We start from the raw sequence: 20,876 nt of genomic DNA on the forward strand, positions 1-20,876 counted from the left end.
GAGAGATGCCAGATCTACGTTACGAAAAATTGTAGCCGGCGTTCCACAGGGTTCAGTACTTGGTCCCGTAATGTATAGCATATTTACTTCAGACTTACCGGTATCTGAAGACGTCACCGTAGCAACATATGCCGATGATGTAGCCTACCTTGCAAGCGATGAAGACCCAGCACAGGCTAGTAATAAGCTCCAACACCTTTTAGACGAGACCCATGCATGGATGAATAAATGGCGCATTCGGGCAAGTGCTCAAAAATCGAACCACATCACCTTCTCGTTAAGAAGGGGAAATTGCCCTCCTGTCAAACTTGGCTCTGATGTTCTACCAGATTCTGAGAAAGTGAAATACCTAGGCTTTAACTTAGACAGAAGATTCACCTGGATTTCTCACATAAAGAAGAAACGGGATGAAATTAATCATAGGTTCCGAAACCTTCACTGGCTCATGGATAGAAACTCTGTCCTGTCTACTGACAATAAGCTTCTAATCTACAATGCTGTATTGAAGCCCATCTGGACCTACGGAATCCCACTGTGGGGCTCTGCCAGCAAAAGCAACATCATGCTCATCCAACGTGTGCAAAACAACATCCTGCGTACCATCACAAGTGCCCCATGGTTTTCCAGAAATGACGAGATCCATCAATATCTTGGCGTTCCCAGTGTTCAGTGGGAAATTGATAAATTCAAAAGGAAATACGCTGATCGCCTCTCGGTTCACCCGAATACCCTGGCTAATGATCTCCTAATCCGTCCCAGAGCGATGAAAAGGCTGAAAAGGAAGGATGTGTTATAGGAAGGCAGATGAGACACTGGTCTCTTCGTCTAAACGTCATACTCACCCAACTCATCCGCTTATAGTCTTGTGACTGATCGCAGATCCGACTTAGATAAAAAAAAAAAAACACGTTAGGGTGATTAAATTTTTCTTTTATAAATGTATAATTTGTTTTTGTGAAACTATCAAAATTTCAATTTTTTTTTATGTTTACGGTTAAATAGCTCTACCCCTGTGTTCATTTAATGTTGCCATTATTACTTTAATTTATTTTACTAGACGAAAGAAATACTTACCAAAAATACAAGTCCTCATACCGGTATAATCTGATTAGTGGTCGTGGTGTATTTAATGCAGCATTGAGACAGTAATACTCCTAAAGAATTCGCTCTATAGAAATGTAACATCCACTGAGATTTTTTTAAATTACAATAAGCAAGTGGACTTAAATAAATGTAGATTTAGTGCAAAAATAATTGCTCCAACTGAAATTTTGCAGAATAAATCGGGTGCAGTAGTCCATGGAATGGGCATGACTTTCCAGCGAGTACATTTGGACGGCTGCTTCGGTAACAAGGCTATCAAGAATTTCTACAAGGTTGGGAACGGGCAGGTAATTAAAAAAAATATAATAAAAAGTGTGTGCGTGTATCTAATCTTAATGCGCCATTGAAGTAAAGCTTACGAATAATTTACTTTCGGAATAATTAACAGATACATAAATATATTACAAAGGGTAATTCCGGGGTAGATGGCCATAAGTGAGAGATGGCCCATCGAAAGAATTCCTGAACTGTTGGCTAGATGGCACTTGTAACAGTTTAGCTCGCTTCGTGACGCGCGTGAGAGCAAAGGTGCGTGTAAATTTTTAGCGAAATAAAATCACAAAGTAAGTAAAATTGTTGTTATTTGTTTTGTGCTGTGGAAATATTTTTAGAGGGTTCTTGTTTTAGGCTGTAGTGTTATTTTTGTAAAATAATGGTTATTTTTGGTTTTATTGCAAAGTATATGAGTAACAATATGCCATAACCTCGAAATTACTCGCATCGTGTCGCGACCTTTGTTTATTAGCTGTGATCATCTCTCCCGGAGGAAAAGGTGAGATGGCCAGTGTTAGTCGGTATATGATGGCCATATGGCAATACAAGAAACTTTTCGACGCGTTAACAAAATAAAAGCTATCCGAAAAACTATCTGATAGTAGTGACGATGTCCCATTAAAAATGATAGCAAATAAGAGTAAGAAGTTAAATGAAAGAGATAATTGTCGCGGATGTGGAGAAAATTATTATGAAACTCGTCTCTGCACCAATGCACGGTGTGCCAGTTTTGAGTACACGAAAATTGCACTGAATTCGAAGACATGTGTTCCAAATGTGGTGCAGAGAAAAATAGGCTGTCGAAAAATAAGAAATAAGACCAAATATTATGCTACGAATAGAATTAAGGATATGGCCATCTTACCTCTTATGCCATGGTCATCATACCCGGACACCACGGGAGAGATGGCCAATCGTAATTAAAAAGATTTTTTTTTAAATTTAAGCTCATTAAAAATTCTTATTTTTGTGTCTATAGTTCCAACGTTGATTGTTTAAAGTTTTATTACAAATAAAAATATGTAAGGTTTTTTTAACAGCATTTAAAAATAACTATAGCCAACTACCCCGGAACTACCCTAATTATATAAACAGTAATTAAAGCCGTGCTCACGAGCTAGGAGCACAGCTATTTTGGTATGCTATTTTTTTTTAGCAAACGCTGACGATATAACCTCATCTTTTGAGTAAAGTTGGCATTTTCTCTACCTAAAATAAACAAAAACCCTTTACAATTATTATTTTAACAAGTGAGATTTTATACTTTACAAACAATGATTTAATGTTATATTGTTATTATTTATTCATTAAAAATGAACAAATACATTTTTTACAGTTATTATAAGAACCTGTTCTTAATTTATGAAATGAAAGACTAAAATGTTCCTGCGACTCCGCCATTTAATTTAACTGATTATTATTATCATTCTATATCCTATACAAAAGTCATTAATACAGTTATAATTTTCTTCATTAAAAAAATTATTGAGAATAATAAATTGAAGATTATTATGAGCACATATCAATAAAATGTTGTTATTAAATACTATAGAATATGTTGGCTTTATGGGCTCCAACAATATGCCTATTCTAATAATGGACGAAACCAAAAAAAAATATGAATTTCGCAAACAGCCTAGCGAAACTCTCTTAGAAAAAAGCTTTTCACTCCATTGTATGAAACATGAAGTCATTGATAGATTGACAGATGACGGCTTATAATCTTGTTAAAAACGGAGATAGCCGAAATCCACTACGTTTTAAACAACTGCTTGCTTTCAAACTTGGCCGAATTATATTATATTATCCGTCGTCGCCAATCGCCATTCTGAAATTACTACTATTTCAAACTTATGTCAAATCACTGCACGTTTCATACTAAACTAAATTAAATTTTTACTTAGGCAATCCCGTCTCTTATTGTGTAGTATTTACATCCTCTTTGGTTGCAAACGTCTTATAAAATTTCTGGGAACTTTTATTTTTTACAAAAGTAATAGTAATAGAAAAACAAAAACACTTGGAATTTTCAAAAATATTACTGAGCAATTTGAATATTTTTTTTTAAAACCATTGATAGGTAAAATTACATTAGTAAGATAACGGTTAAAATTGTTCATTTGATTTTTTTCTTACTGAAGTAACGCTCAGTACTTTCGTTAAAAAAATTCTTACTTATTCCCAAGACGCGCCTAGCCTAGTTTATTCTGACTACTGATTAAAGTAAAAAAATTTCAGTATAAAATGTTTTATAAAACCATTTAGATTTTTCTGTACCTACCCCTAAGAACGTGTGAACTAAATCACCATTTAATTTCGAAAATAGATGGGATGGTCCAGTGGGAGGCTCCATAGCGCATGATGCCAGCAGGTATATTTCTACCGTGAAGCAGTAATGTGCAAGCATTCGAATTGTCGGGGACCCAGTGCTCTGTGAACGGCTGGATCACTTGGCGTTGCGTAGAGACGTCGCTTCATTGTGTGTCTTCTACCGCATTTATCACGGGGAGTGTTCCGAAGAGCTGTTTAACCTGATTCCTGCCGCCGAATTCCACCTTCGCACGACACGCCACAAGTTAGGATATCATCCCCACCATCTGGATGTGTGGCGGTCCTCCACAGTGCGGTTTTCAAGGAGCTTTCTTCCACGTACTACAAAGCTGTGGAATGAGCTTCCTTGTGCGGTGTTTCACGGACGATACGACATGGGTACCTTCAAAAAAAGCGCGTACATCTTCCTTAAAGGCCGGCAACGCTCCTGTGATTCCTCTGGTGTTGCAAGAGATTGTGGGCGGCGGTGATCACTCAACAACAGGTGACCCGTACGCTCGTTTGTCCTCCTATTCCATAAAAAAAAAGGCAGTATTGTGTTTCGGCCTGAAGGGCGCCGTAGCTAGTGAAATAACTGGGCAAATGAGACATAACATGTCTCAAGGTAACGAACGCAATAATTGTAGTGCAACTCAGAATTTTTGGGTTTTTCAAGTATCTCTAACGGCACTGCATTGTAATGGGCAGGGCGTATGAATTACCATCAGCTAAACGTCCTTCTCGTCTCGTCCCTTATTGTCATAAACAAAATGCGATCCTGTATTATATGTTAGTGCCTTTAGTATACTTTATAATTTAACTCTTTGTCCACAGATCCAGCTAACGGACCTAGTGGACGTCGACCCGGACCGAGTGCTCGACAGTTCGCTGACGTTCGTCCACGTTCGCGACGCGCTGCCGGCCGCAATGCTCGAGCTGTGTCCCATGGAGGTGCGCTCTGTGTTTCTGAACCAAACGGTTAAACAACGATAAACGAATGTGCCGACGGTACCTCTACATGTTGAGGGGAGATGTTAAACTTTCTGTAGATAAAAAGTGTCCTTCAAATAGGATTACATTGTAGGACCTATTTTTGTCAATAATCAGTGGAGTGACGTATCTAACTGCCGAGTTAACCGTTCGATACCGCATTGTTCATAAATCGTGGTACATGTGATCAACTCTCCAGTAGTGGCTCCATGGAATCCAATTTGTATAATTCGGTAATAAATAATATCTAAAATACGAATAAACTATAATTGGAAACTGCACTGAAATATTCGGAATTAACCGTGATATCGAAGCTGTATTATTAATAAACACAGTGTAAAGTTGCTCCAAGTTTAAAATTACTTCTCCCTGTCATGTAATTATGTAGTGACAAAGGTGAGATAAAGACGAAAAGTTGTTTATTTTGGAATAACTTTACTTCGCATTTATTAATAACACCGATTAGGTATAAAATGTTCGCGAGTTATTAATACCAGAGAGAATTTTTTATCGGGTGTTTTATTAATTGCTCTTGGTTCTAAGAGCTATAAAACAAAGCGCAACGCTTTTGTAGACAAAATATATTAGTATTTATTTGGATTTAGCTGGCGGCGGCCATTTTTGTTAATAACATATAACACAATATTATTTTGTGAAATTTTATTTTGGAATAAAAATATTTTTTTTAAAGAAATCATATCATATTCATTATCATATCATGATTTAGTAAAATATTCAAAATTTCTTGTTCAACTCTGAAAGAGCGGCGGTATCACAGCACGAATCTATCATAAATCACGTTTTTTTGCTTACAATGACCAAGCTTGTTTATCTAGCAACCCGTAACATAAACCGCATAATAAAACCTGGACTATTGTAAACACATGTAGATATAGTGTCCCGATTGGCCAGCGGCGGGTTTGGCGCCAAAACATCTCAGCAGGTGGTTTGTACCCGGAGTTTATTAACTTGCAGTATGATTATTTTGTAATGACGTTATTTTTTTCATTTGCTGTAATTAGTTCATCACAAATGAACATATTTAATTACCTCGTCTTGTTTAAGCTTTAACTGTTTTTCCAATTTATTTGAAATGCAAGCTCTCTGCACCAACCACACCTCTCCCTTTATATACATCTATTATTTATCTACTATCATCACGAAAACTCATTTTTAATTACAAATAAAAAAATGTTAATTATATTTTACTAACCTATTTAAGTTTTAATTTTAGTGTATCTAGATTATAAATTGTTGAAAATTACTTTTATGCATAGTAGGTACTTTTTTTTGGGTGTCAACTGATTATAAGTATATAATATAAGTTACCATCATAGCGAAACGGTGAGTCAAGGCTCAGTCGGACCTCTCTGTAGTCCTATATGGACATAGGCTGGCTTAGTGTGCATTTATTTTATTTTCTACTTTTTTTTTACAAGAATTTAAAACAAGATGTTTTTCATTCATCTTCTTCTTCATAACACTCTTGGCAGAACGGTCGTGGTCATCACGATGTGACATCTTTTGGGGCAGATGTGATTCGCCTCACGAGCATTCGCCACTTTTCCCTGCTGTTCTACCGTCTCATACACTCGTTCAATGGACCGCCCACAGCAGGCTAAAAATAAATATTAAGAATAAATATGAGCGCGTGTTGTAAACAGACTGGGTCGTTATGTATCGCTCCGAGTGAATAAAGTCAAATTCCTAATTAAATACTATTAAATCCGTTTTAATAGTATCCAATAGAGCACCACCCATCTACTTCATTTAATCGATTTCAGCTGGAAGACGTCCACTGCTGGACAAAGGTCTCCCCCAAAGATCGACATGACGGTCGGTCCTGCACTGCCCTCATCCAACGTATTCCGGCGATATTGACCAGATCGTCGGTCCATCTTGTGGGGGGCCTACCAACACTACGTCTTCCGGTACATGGTCGCCTTTCGAGGACTTTACTGCCACAACTGCCCTGTGCGCCCTGCACATTGCCACTTCAGTTTTGCAACCATCTGAGCTTTGTCGGTAACTTTGGTTTTACTACGGATCTCCTCATTTCTGATGCGATCTCGCAGTGATACTCTGAGCATAGCCCTCTCCATTGTCCTCTGAGTGACCATGAGCTTACTCCTTATTTATTACTATTACAAAAAACTTTGCATCTATATTATATTTCACTTCAGGTTGTAATTATTACCTCCTGTATTAATTGTTGTATGTACCTATATATAAAAAAGCGTGGGGTGTAGAAGAATTATTATTTTAATAATATCTAAAAAAGCACCCCACGCTTTTTTTACAATAAAATATATTTATTTTCACTATTTTCAATTTAAATTTATTTTCTATTTTTTAGTTGAATATTATATAAAGCGTGCTTTTTACATTTTTTTTTAAATATTATTTATTTTTCATTTTTAGTCAAATTAGTGTAATGTCATCGGTCCTCGATAAATCTACAAAGTTTGAACGAAATCTAGCCGTTTAAAGTGGGTCAAAATCGCGCCCAAAGAAGTCGGTTACAAACATACAAACATACAGGTGAAGCTAATATAAAGCATATAAAAACTACAATATGCATGGAATTAATGATATCTTATATAATTTATACGTCTAGATAGACTTTGACAGCTGTGATCACGTCGAAAATAATAGCGGCGAACTGTTAACCTCTCGCCCACTTAAACACTAACAAATCGCGAGTGTAAGACATCACACTAACGGCCGTTCCTAATATTCAGTCTATTTCCGCTTGTGGCCTACTTGAGATAAAAATCGTAACTATCGTTGACTTTTCTGTCCTAATAAACATATCGAAGGTATCTCACCTTATCCGTACGGGCTGTTGGCAATGGGACGACGTATAGCTTACCAGCGATAGAAACTGTATGAAAATTGTAAGTCACGCGTCCCAATATAAGGCGAAAAGAATGACTTATCGGGTATATTGGGACAGCTTCAGATTATTGACAGCTAATTAATTGCTGAAAGTAGAAGGTAATAATGTATCTCTATCTGTAGATAGTATATTGGGAACGGCCGTAAAGTAATAAACCCTTAAAAGAGGCGCTGTCTAGACGTATGAGTTATCTAAGAATAAAATATATAATTCCATAGACAATATAGCATAATAAATAACAAGTAACAAAAACTCATATTAATATCTATTATATATTAAAGTTTTATTTTATTATATTTCACAGTTTTTCTGTATACATAATAATAAAATTATTTGATCTCGGATAGTCATTATACTAAGTAATAATAATTTTGAATATGATATTTATGTGTAGAATGGTTGTAAACTACGGCACCTACTATATGTTGTGATTGTGTTATTATTGTAAATATATTAATGTACAATAAAATATATTTAATAAGAATGTGTTTCTTTTTCTGTAGTTTTATAATACACTAGCTGACCCGGCAAACGTTGTTTTCCCATATAAAGTATAATTCACGCGATAGTTTTATAAGTAGTAAAATATTGCCTATATTATAGCCTGTACATCATTTTGTTCTATTGTCAATAGTTTTTGCAGCGCACGCAAAAATAGATTTTCGATTTTACACCTTGTGTTACAAATTTTGAAAAAAAAACATAGCCTATAGCCTTCCTCGATAAATGGGCTACCCAACACTGAAAGAATCATTCAAATCGGACCAGTAGTACCAGAGATTAGCGCGTTCAAACAAACAAACAAACACTGCAGCTTTATAATATTAGTATAGATTGATTCAAATACCTATATATTTGAAGTCATGATGTAAAGACGTGTTTGTTGCATAGCCTTAAAAGTGTGTTTAGAATTTATACTTACTAATTTAAAACAGGCACTTGGATACATTAGTTGAATTTAAATGCGACGCTTCCTTCCGATAAAATCAAGCATTAAATCTCCAATTATCACATACATGTAAAATATGGGGTTAAACTCGATATTGAAATAATAAAATATTCTAAGAAGTTTAATAGGAAATATGGTTTTAGACTAGGGCAAGTATGGAATCCCGGAGTATCACTCTGCTGTAAAAATACAACAAAAAGACCCGAATATTTCGACGTCGTTAGTAGTGTGTCGTGAATTAGGGAATCATAGACCCAAACGTAGATTGATGGACTATTAGTGTCACGTGTCAATGATGTATCAAGAGTTTGTCGCCGCCTCAGCAGTTCCGCCGTAACCATAATTATTCTACCAATTAGATCGAAATATACGTTTTGCATAAAAAAAAATGTGAGTACCCGGCGTTATAATAACTAACGTATTTCTTGCTGCTACCCGCTTAGTATATATTATGTAGGTATGAGAAATAATCATTGAACTTTATAAACTTTTTTTGCAACGAGGATAATCAAGCATACATACAGGTCACCTACCATGCTATGTTATCACCTCGGCTCATACACCGTTGTAACAGCAGACAGTTTTTTACCAGTGGGAGGCTCCTCTGCACAGGATGCCAGCTAGATTATGGGTATCACAACGGCGCCTATTTCTGCCGTGAAGCAGTAATGTGTAAACATTACTGTTTCGGTCTAAAGGGCGCAGAAGCTAGTGAAATTACTGGGCAAATGAGACTTAACATCTTACGTCTCAAGGTGACGAACGCAATAATTATAGTGCCGCTCAGAATTTTAGGGTTTTTCAAGAATCCCGAGCGTCATGCTTCATAAAAAAAGACAACTCGCACTTAAAGCGTCTAATACACTTACCTACACATAAATTCGAAAACACGCTGAAACGTCTCGGGCGAGCATCGAAGCGGAGATGCCGAGGTCAAAGTCGACGTTTCTATCTATTACGCCACTGGTTTTTAAATAATCAAAGTTACAATGGATGTAATGCTAATTCCAGTAAAAATCATTCATTGTGATATAACCAGTTTGGAATAAATGGTTCTCATGGCCTCATAAGTTATGTTATGAATACATTCCCTTTATTATTTTTAACATCGGCTATATATCATTTCGGTTTGTGCCCTAGTAGACACACACACGCATTTGACTTGGTGCGTGAAAATAAAATATATTATGTTCCTACAGTTTTCTATAAAAGTCATAACAAAGTAAGGCTTTTTTCTCTCGAAAATCGTTAGTGGTCCATAGCAAAGAATAAATACTATTATCACTACAACGATTTTAGCAGCATTTGTTTTTTCACCAAAATTAACAAGAAAAATATACGTCGTGTGGTGTATTTAGGCAACCAGGCTTATAAAACATTAAAGCAGATCCCAATTTAGGAATGTTTAGTAGAAATAAGACATCCATATATTTAATCATTATTTATTGTAAAAGAAATGATAACAAAATGTCATTAACAATGAACCAACAAATAATACCATTTATAAATACAAGCAAGCGTCTTCTAGTGAATTATCACAGTTTTGTAAATAATTCCTAACGTTTTAATACTAACAAATACACAATAACTAATTTGAACACATTTCTGACTGGTAACTGGTATAGCTTATTAATTACTTTGGTAAAACAAATCCTGAAATACAATGGATAGTATCCAATAAATTATAAGGCTGCATTTAGTGCTCGACTGACGGTCACCGCTGATGTCGATTGAGCGTATCGCGTACCGTACGCAATGACCATGTTGCGTTTAGTGCTCAGCTGACAGCAAACTTGATTGCGCGTGTACAATGGCGAAGAAAAATGAATTCATTTTTAACCTCTTTAATATGTGCGTACAACTTACGTACGCACACGATTACGGGTTAAAAGACTGAGAATATATCATGTTGATCAAATTATTATAGAGCGTTAATAATTCGAACATGCCAGAACACGAATTATTGTTCACGATATTTGATAACGATGTTACGAACGCGCGTACGGTCGGTCCCTTGGTCAGTATCGCACTGTACGCACTAAATTGGTGCTATAGCGCATCAGCGGACCGACCGACGATTCTCGTTAGTTATCCGCGCGTAACAATTTTTCAGCGCTGAATTGAACGCGATATGTTTTATACATATGTTTTCACTGTTATAGCTACGCTTGACCGACGTCAGCGCTGACCAGGGTCGAGCACTAAATGCAGCCTAAAGTGTTGTATAAACGCTAATAAAGTTATTAACTCAAATCTAAATAAGCTAATTATTATCTTTCCATGCAGAGAGAAGGACAAGAAAAAATAATCACATTGGCTAATCTACCGTAACGGTTGCAATATAATCTGTATCGTCACATATCATAAAGACTTAAGATGAAGCCCACAGCGATACCATTCTCATCAGATCGCATCACGTCTTCACTCGGAGAATTAATATTGGAATGTCTCACCAACCTATTAAAATAAAAGTGGGAAAGGAACCATACTGACTCAACTAGCGTTTTTCATAAATTTCACTGACTCGCAGAACGTAGGTAATTTAGTAATTTATTGTTGTGCACGAATATCATAATTAAGAAACACCTGATTACTTTATTTTCATCATCTTGAGGTGAACTTAACAAATTTAAGTGTTTACCTCCACCCATAACACAACCCTAAGTCTAACATTATTATTTGATCGTTTTTTTTAATGGAGGACAAACGAGCGTACTACAAGTGTACACGTTAAGACAGTAAATCTGTTATTACAAAAAAGTTAAACATGTGTTGAACACTTGTTTTAAAAAGTTCTATTACAAATCAATGTCTTTCTGTTGTTTAGCGTTCAACTATCTTTAGACATTGCTTATATTTAAACACTCGTTGAAGTTTGTCTAAGGTGTGTCTAACGGATAGATCATAAATTCATAATATGGAAGATTTTGATTATTTGATGACAGATAAATGACAGCTGTCAAAAATTACGTTCCATTCCTTTAATTGTTCCTATACACTTCAGTTTATGTTGTGCTTAACGATGTTTTATTTAAGCATACAATAAACACTATTTTGTAATAGAAAAAGAAGTCCATTTAACACTTCCATATTTAACAAAGAACGTCCCATGTTTAAATATTCTTTTTGTAAAAATCCGTAAATATCTAAACTATGCAATCTTAAATCATTCAATTTATTCATTTAAATAATCTCACACAGTTGAGTAGGGTTCAGATTCATTAAAAAAATGCGTAGGTACATAATAATTACCAGAGTATCATTGTGAAAAATGTCTTTTAGTTTTATTATGAAGTAACGAATTTATAATGTATTAACTTTATTTCTTCGTCTATCATCTTACTTAGAGCCTCTTTACAGCAAGTCAAGTATAAATTGGCGTGTAAAAAAATGGTTTCTTGTAATGTTTCTTGTCTATTAATTAAATAAATATTAAGTATATATTTTCCAAAAAATTTGAGGTAAAGATTGAGAGCAATATTCAAATTAAGCATGAAAATAATATTTATCTTTATATTCACACTTTTTTTTATTATTTGCTCTATAAATCGAAAACACGACATTCGTAAATTGGTATATTTAAACTAACTACTACTACTACACATACACACACACACACACCTCATCATGAACCGTCTCGCTGAATTGAATGACCCGATGTATTTTCAAAGAATCGTGGCCAGCTATTTCTCAAACGGTCCTGGAATATGACACCGAGTCTGACCTATTCCAGTATAAGATCATAGGAGGAGTACCCCAAGGCTCTGTGTTGGGCCCGCTCTTTTGTAACAACATGTACGATGGGGTATTAAAACAGGATCTTCCACTCGGTACAGAACTTGTTGCTTTTGCAGATGACTTGGCAATTGTCATCGTATCAAAATACATTGAAGAAATTAATTGTAGATTTGATGAGACCTTTGCTGTAGTGCGTAGATGGATGAAGCCGTCCTCATCACCAGTAGGAAAAGGATAGAAACAGTATCCTTAAAAGTAGGAAACCACGAGATCACCTCTCAACCTTTCATACGATACCTCGGGTTGATGATAGACACACGCCTAAATTTTAAGAAGCAGGCCGAGTATGCTGCAGACAAAGCGTCTGCCGTGGTACCAAAGCTAGCTAGGCTCATGCCAAATGTAGGAGGTCCAAAAAAAAAGAAGAAGGGTTCTTACATCGGTTGTTACGTTAATACTGATGTAGGGAGCAGTCACCTGGTCTACACCTGGTTTACAGACTGAGTGCTCTGCGCGTAGCGAGCGCTTTCCGTACAGTCTCGGGCGAAGCTGCATTTGTCATAGCAGAAACCCTACCCCCAGACATACAGGCTGAAGAACGTATAGCGATGTTTTATCAACGAAAGATGGAAACCTCAATGTTGCCAGCTGAACTCAAAAACAAACAAAAACAGAGGAGTTTGCAACGATGGCAAGAACGCTGGAGTACTTCGAGTAAGCACGAGGACTCCCCAGATTGCCCAAACTACACAGACGCATCCTAAGATGAGAATCATGTATTTTTTAAATGCCATCGATACATAACCCTTCGGGACGAATTCTAGAAGACAGTAGGTAGTGTAATGCTTACTTCTGAAGTAGCCTGGGATGCAACCAGTGCATACACTGCAGAAATTATATCCGAATATCAGGCAGCCTACCAATTAAACGCGGGAAACGTTGTACGTCCGAATAAGCCAATCATAAGTTAAATGTATTTTTGTAAACATTTAGCATATTCTTGGTTTATTCTAAGGTATAACTTTATGCCAATTTTATTTATACGTCTAGATAGACAGTGATAGCTGTCAAAACGTTAAAATAAGTAGAGCTTGAGAGAAAGCCTCTATTTTGAGTAATGCACTAACTCAACGTGACATTAAAATCGCAAGTGTAAGATGTAGCTTGTCACGCACACTATATTCAACCTGGCCTGTTTTCATCGACTGTCTAGCAGCAAGAGGCTCTATCTAGGCGTATAATTTTCTAAGACTTAAGCGTCACTAGCCCCCCAATGAAACGCAAACTTACACTTGACGTGGTGAATGACATTAGTTAGCTGTAATAACTTTGACAAGTTTCTCAATGTGATTATAATAATTAAAATAATATTAAGTTATACCCGTTTAGTGTCATATAACATTGACACACTGTCATTTTGACACTTTATATCTTTATATATATAAACCCAGTATCCTGAAGTTTGACAGTTCTGCTGTGAAACAATACCATTATAACAAAACGAAGCATATTTTACATAATAATTCTTGATGTTATGAAATATTAGGGGCCGTTCATAAAATACGTCACCCTAAAATCAGCTTATTTTGACCCCCTCTCCCCCTATTGTCACGCTGTGTCACACTTTCTGACGGATCGCAACGCCGCTAGAGTCGCGCCAGCGCTTATGTCAAAAAATAATAAACGGCGAACGTCACGTTGCGTGTACCCCCCGTCCCCACTTGTCACATCTTGTCACACTCAGCCAGACCCCCCCCCCCGTCCCCCCTGTATGCGAACGTATTTTATTAACGGCTTCTTATTGACAAATTCAAATATAAATAAAAAACAGTATTTTATTTATTATGTATAGAACAACGCGTTGTTAATAAATACAGACGTTGCAACGTCTGTCGGGTCAACTATTAGTTATATATAAGTAAGTAGAATTTATACAGCTTTTTCGTTTCATCTGTCATATTGTTTAGCATATGGCACGGGCGCGTTCACAACCTAGGCGCGGTTAGTATTGTCGTTTTTTATCTCGCTCCTATTTGAAATGACCACTCTTGTCTTGACTCATATGAACACATTACTTATAACGTCAGACTCAAATATTTAAAACACCGTAGATACGCCGTTCATAATATTTTTCATAAATGTATTTTATGATAAATGTCGCGTTTTCTACCCAACAACTTCTTTTCATCATGATATCACTCCGAGCGTAGGTCATGAACACGCCTTTGTAGATACGAAATGAAAATTAACGAGTTAATTTAAGCCATTTATGTAAATGCTGAAACTGAAGTGGCAGTGGGCAGGGCACATATGGCCGTTGGGACAGAAAAAACCTCGAATGACAACCATGTTACTGGAACACGCAGTGTTGGTAGACCCCCACAAGACAGACGATCTGGTAAAATCGCCGGAATACGTTGGATGAGGGCAGCGCAGACCGATCGTCGTGGAGATCTTTGCGGGAGGTCTTTGTCCAGCAGTGGACGTCTACCGGCTGATGATTATGATGATTTAAATGCGTTCAGTCATGTTAGAGGCGTGATTTCTCACAGTGTTGCAATATGACAGCGCTGCTAGCAAGCACAATGTTCATATCGGGAAGCACCGACTGGACTAGTTGTCGGTACGCCCGCAGCTTATCAGGAACTGCTTCGTACAGCACATCATTGGCTCTGGAAATTAAAATAAATGATATTATGTACACAGAATAGGTCAAAAAGGCTGGATAGGTTATGTGGGCGTAACAGCCGCGCCGTCACTATGAGTACGTCTCGCCTATCTAACTAGCTAACCTTAGATTTAGGATTGGTCTCCGCTGAGCTCCAACTAGATACCGCAGGCGTAGTCGCAAAGTGCGGCAACTAATACTTCGCCCAAGTGGTACTCGAGCCCGTCTCGAACAATGTGTGAGGTTGACGTGCCACATGTTCTGTTAAACTATGCTCATAATTGAAACTAAAATGACGGGTTGCGTAGTAAACCTTTATAAAAGTGATAAAACAAGAAATAAGAAAACACTGGGATCTCACATCATCAGTAAGTATTTTGTATTTAATTAATTTCAATGTAAAATAAAACGAATCGTATGTTACAAAATTTTAAAGATGCCATTGAGTGTCAAGATGCCACAAGCATCTAATAGTTGCCGTAATAAAAAACGATTCTTCTTAGGTAGTGCGGTATCTTGTTGGAGGGTAGTGAAGACCAATCCTTAACCTATGTAGCTAACAATAATTGTAAATAAAATATGTTATCGTAGTAATTTTATTTATCTATTTTTATTTTCATTTTACTTATAAGAGAATTCTAAATATATAATTCTAAAAAATAAGCTGACGCTAAAAAATAAGAAGAATATCTTCTACAGCTTCATAGTCAATCAAAAAGTTCAATTATTTTAATGCATATTAAAATTTTTTAACCGACTTCAAAAAAGGAGAAGGTTCTCAATTCGTCGGTTTTTTTAATGTTTCATACCTCAAAACTTTCGACTGGGTGAACCAATTTTGATAATTCTTTTTTTATTTGAAAGCTGGTGCTTCCCGTGTGGTCCTAACTAGAATTAGATTGTATAAAAATACGCAATTATTTTAATACTTTTTAAAGCAAATTATATCTATTGTTTTGGAATAGTGTTATTGAAGTCGGTATTTTTTTATAATTTTTGTTTATTCTTGATTTTTAAGCTTGTAGGCATCAAGTTTAAAGAGCGTATATTGCCATTGCCAACGATTTTGCACAATGTATTTAATAAATGCATTTATCCACTCAGCTCTTAACTAGAATAATAAAGTATTAAATTTATTTTACACAAATTATACAAGAGTTTGTAAAATACATATTCATTTGTCAGTTGTCTGTAATAAAGTGAAATAACGAAAGATATGAAGCACAAAGAGTAAAGAAAGTTAATGTATCGCTTTTATTACAATTAGGACCTCCAACAACAATGGGAGGATCCTTTGCACAGGATTCCGGACTGGATTATGGGTACCACAACGGCGCCTATTTCTGTCGTGAAGCAGTCATGTCTAAACATTATTGTGTTGCGGTGCGAAGGGCGCCGTAGCTAGTGAAATTACTGGGCAAATTAGACTTAACATCTTATGTCTCAAGGTGAATTTAGCTCCGCTTAGAATTTTTGGGTTTTTCAAGAACTCTGAGCGGCACTGCATTGTAATAGGCAGGGCGTATCAATTGTCATCAGCTGAACATCTTGCTCGTCTCATCCCTTATTTTCTTAAAAAAAATATTGTACTAATAGTCCACCATTAATGTTGGAGAGTGTGCGGCACAGCACCCCCCCGCCCCCCTCCCCCACTGTACTCACATCTTCCGGCGCGCGGCAGCGCCCGCCATCACCAAGCCCTGCAGACAGTTCCCAGCGGCCTCCAGGCTGAGGCAGTAGGGGTGGAGACCACGTTCCTCCACCAGCTCCTGAACTCGCTTCACAGCGCGCTTGTGTTCACACTGCTCATACTGAAATAATATTTACCATGAACAAGGACTGGCGACGAATATAATAATAATATTGACGCACTTACACAAATTATCTTGTCCCAAACTAGGCATAGCCTTTACTATGGGTACAAGACAACGATATATTTAATACAATACAATTCCTTTAACATACATAAATACATATAAACATCCACGACTCGGAAACAAACATTCATATTCATCATATAAATGATTGCAACTACAGGGATCCCTAGCTCAGTAGGCAGGGTTACTAACCACTGAGCTAAAGGGGGTCTTAATATTTTGTTATTTACTTAAGTGACCGTGTTGTAATTCGACATACTCATTTTTCTATCGAAGAGGAGCACAACACCAGAGGAATCACAGGAGCGTTGCCAGCTTTTTAGAATGGTGTACGTACTTTTTTTAAATCATCCTTATCCAACCAAAGAAAAAACCAACTTTAATATCCAACTGTGTTTTTTAAACTTTATCTCGGTAGACATCATGGTTTGGAACGTAAAATAAACCAATGTAACGGAAGGCGTTATATTGTGAAAAAACTCATTAGCAATGTGATTCACATCAAACTCAAAGGCAAGTTCATTCATGTGTCTTCTATCGCATTTATCACGGGGAGTGTTCAGAAGAGCTGTTTAACCTGATTCCTGCCGCCGAATTCCACCTTCGCACGACACGTGTCAAGTTAGGATATCATCCCCACCATCTGTATGTGTGGCGGTCCTCCGCAGTGCGGTTTTTAAGGAGCTTTCTTCCACGTACTACAAAGCTGTGGAAAGAGCTTCCTTGTGCGGTATTTTCGGGACCATACGACATGGGTACCTTTTTTTTTATGGAATAGGAAGACAAACGAGCGTACGGGTCACCTGTTGTTAAGTGATCACCGCCGCCCATACTCTCTTGCAACACCAGAGGAATCACAGGAGCGTTGCCGGCCTTTAAGGAAGGTGTACGCGCTTTTTTTGAAGGTACCCATGTGGTATCGTCCCGGAAATACCGCACAAGGAAGTTCATTCCACAGCTTTGTAGTACGTGGAAGAAAGCTCCTTGTAAACCGCACTGTGGAGGAGCGCCACTAATCCAGATGGTAAGGGATGATATCCTTATTTGTCCGCGTGTCCCTAATTTTTTTCTTAAATGTCAATGCTTGTGACGGCGTCGTGGGCCGGATCGTCCCCTTACCTAAAACATGGCTAGGGAGGCGATAGCTGTCCATAAAATATGCTCATGAACGGGCATTGCTTGGGGTGATCTAGTCGATTTGATCTTCCTTGGTATCAATATCAAATAAAAAATTATTGCACAGAAGAGTTTTCAATGAAGATGATATATAATATCATCAAATTGATATTTTTATGTATTTAATAATCTAATTGACTTTAAAAAGATTATATGCTCCTTTAATCTTATTATCTACTACACATCATAATAATACAATTTCAATCAGAAATAAGATTAAGGTTATGCAATGTTGTGATTAGATACAGCATTCTCTTAATCTTAATATAATATACTAGCTGACCCGGCAAACGTTGTTTTGTCATATAAATTATTTTAGGAGTTAAACCGTTTCTTAGACATTGCAACATTACTTTATTTTTCTAAAATAAAAGATTTTTTCTGAAATAAGCGTAGTTACTACTTATTACATAAGCTGCCTGCCAATAAAAGTCCCGTCGAAATCGGTCCAGCCAATTCAGAGATTAGCCGGAACAAACAGACAGACAGTCAGTCAGACAGACAGACAAAAATTGCAAAAAATGTTATTTTGGTATATGTACCGAATATATATTCATTTACATGTAGTAAGAAACGGTTACTTTAATATTACAAACAGCATTCCAATTTTATTTATATGTATAGATAAATCCAATGTACTGATGTTTGTTCCCAGTGAACTCTTAAACTAATGAACGGATTTTAATGGTAATTACTTTATGGAATGCAGTTTAGTCCAACTTGAGAGATAGGATAGTTTTTATTTCGATTTTGGACCCACAATTATTTTTATTTCCAATATTTGTTTTGTATGGACATATTTTCTATGAGAGAATTTATTGGCGCACGGTTTGACAGATCTGCTGTGAAACAATTTCATTATAACAACAGGGAGCATATTTTACCAAATAATTCTTGATGTTATGAAATATTATTGACAAATTCATAAAAACATATTTATTGTCTACAAAACAACGTCTGTCGGGTCAGCTAGTATTATTAACGATATAGGACCACAAAAAAAAATACATCATTAATATTTTTTGTCTGTGTTTTTGTATCCGAAGTGGTAGTAATTTTACTGGCACGAAAAACATTTTTTAACGATTCAATTCGATACAGCCCTTAGAGGTCCCGGGTTCGAATCCTGGTAGGTGCAAACATTTATATGAGAAATATGGATGTTTCTTACGAGGCATGGATGTTTTATTGTCACAGCAAAGGTAATGCCTAGTTTGGGCCTAGATAATTTGTGTAAAACTCATCTATTACAAATAACATTTATTACTTTTACAGTGTGTTAGTTTAATACATAAATATAAAACAATTTAAAATATAAAGAGCTTTTCGAAGTGGTCTCCATTGGCTGCAATACAGTCCTTTAAACGTTGAGGCCAGTTATCAATAGAAACACGCACTCTTTCCGTGGGAAAATTCTTCACTGCCAATCGTAAGGGATTGTTTTAGGGACTCCAAATTATCATGGCGTTTAAACCAAGCCGTACTCTCTATAACTGAGCATAAATCTAATCGAGCGGATTAAGATCGGGACTAGACGACGGTCTGTCTTTTACCACCCTATTATTTTTAATTATCAGTTAAAAAATGACCAGTACGTCTATTATAGGCTGCAAGTCCTAAGTGATCTTTTAAAATACGCGACATGGTTCTAGGTTCTATCTTCATCTCCCGAGATAAATACTTTTGCTTTCGGACAGGATTTCTTCGAATTCTTTCCCTTACTGCTTTGACCACCTTTTCCGTTCGAAGACTACGTGGACGGCCAGAACTTTTTCTATCACAAACAGAAGAGGTCTCATTGTACCTATTAATAGCCCGGTACACAAACATTTTAGAAATACCAAGAGTATGAAGAGTTTTAAAAAAGCATTTGGCTCCGTACCTACTTTGTGTAATGCAATCACAGCGATTCGGTTCTCTTTATCACCCTACTCTATTTTATATTGTATAATGTATTGGCGCCAAAAAGAGAAAACTCATGAACAATCATATAAAAATGACAGATTCCAAATTCAAATGTAATATTTTGTTATTTTTAATTGTGTATTTTTAACAGTATGTATGGCCAGACTAAGTATTTACCTCGATCATGACATCTGCACAAGTTAGTAGTGTGGTGAGGGCTGGTACCACCGCCCACTGCAGTAGATCCTGCAGCCTCTGGTCCGTCCCGTCCGAGAACGTGGTGCCGGATGCCACTACCACCTGGTTCTGTGTGCAGTACTCGAGCGCCTTGTTGAACGTCTGCCAACAATAAGTAGTCATTGAAATAATGATATACATCAATATGCATTGAAATTGTTAAATTGGAATATATAAGGATTGGCTCATAGACATAGTTCTGCAGCATACGTAGTTAAAAAGATTAGACAATTTACTGACATATATACAGTTTTTTGCATAGTATTATGCATTATTAATATGGGGCATTGCAACCGATATTAACACTACTGCATAAGAGGGCTATTAGCGCTTTGTATAACTTAATCTATATAAAATATAGATATAATATTTTAACTGTTGCACCTCAATATTTATTTATTTATTTATTAAAGCCTATTACAATATTAAAACTATTACTAATTTATTTACAATATTTTTTATATATCATCCCACTGCTGGGCAAACGCCTCCCCCTTCTTTTTCCATTGGTCCTTATTGTATGTTGTGCGCGACCACATCACTCCTTCGTAATTTACTAGGTCGTCTCTCCATCTAGTACCAGGTCTACCTCTTCTTCTTTTGGTGTCTAATGGGTACCAGTTTGTTGCACCTCAATATATTCTTCATAATGTTATGTATGTTCATAAGCACTTATTAGCGAATTTTTTGGAATTAAAAAAATGCAGGAGGAATTTCAGAAAGTCCACATCATACACATTGCATAATTAT

The 20,876-nt window shown here is 36.5% G+C and overlaps 2 protein-coding genes across 3 annotated transcripts in view; one reads left to right on the forward strand and one right to left on the reverse strand.

Annotated features, from left to right (window-relative positions):
- The window catches only part of LOC126970230 (alpha-mannosidase 2), a 44,235-nt gene extending 36,175 nt beyond the window's left edge, over positions 1 to 8,060 (forward strand). Inside the window, exons 20-21 of the mRNA XM_050815997.1 lie at positions 1,278 to 1,391; positions 4,522 to 8,060. Coding sequence (XP_050671954.1) covers positions 1,278 to 1,391; positions 4,522 to 4,680 — 273 coding nt within the window. The 3' untranslated portion in view covers positions 4,681 to 8,060. The remainder of the gene's footprint in view (positions 1 to 1,277; positions 1,392 to 4,521) is intronic.
- The window catches only part of LOC126970241 (dihydroxyacetone phosphate acyltransferase), a 37,758-nt gene continuing 22,204 nt past the window's right edge, over positions 5,323 to 20,876 (reverse strand). Inside the window, exons 9-12 of one of the 2 annotated variants that reach the window (XM_050816051.1) lie at positions 20,067 to 20,228; positions 16,594 to 16,742; positions 14,814 to 14,935; positions 5,323 to 6,295 (exon numbers count right to left, since the gene is read on the reverse strand). In XM_050816051.1, the coding sequence (XP_050672008.1) occupies positions 6,153 to 6,295; positions 14,814 to 14,935; positions 16,594 to 16,742; positions 20,067 to 20,228 (576 nt within the window). In that variant the 3' untranslated portion in view covers positions 5,323 to 6,152. Of the gene's footprint in view, positions 6,296 to 14,080; positions 14,936 to 16,593; positions 16,743 to 20,066; positions 20,229 to 20,876 lie in introns of those variants that run through there. The other variant, XM_050816052.1, reaches the window with a different exon arrangement.

The sequence above is a fragment of the Leptidea sinapis genome, chromosome 20 (assembly GCF_905404315.1).
Source record: "Leptidea sinapis chromosome 20, ilLepSina1.1, whole genome shotgun sequence".
NCBI classification, from domain to species: domain Eukaryota; kingdom Metazoa; phylum Arthropoda; class Insecta; order Lepidoptera; family Pieridae; genus Leptidea; species Leptidea sinapis.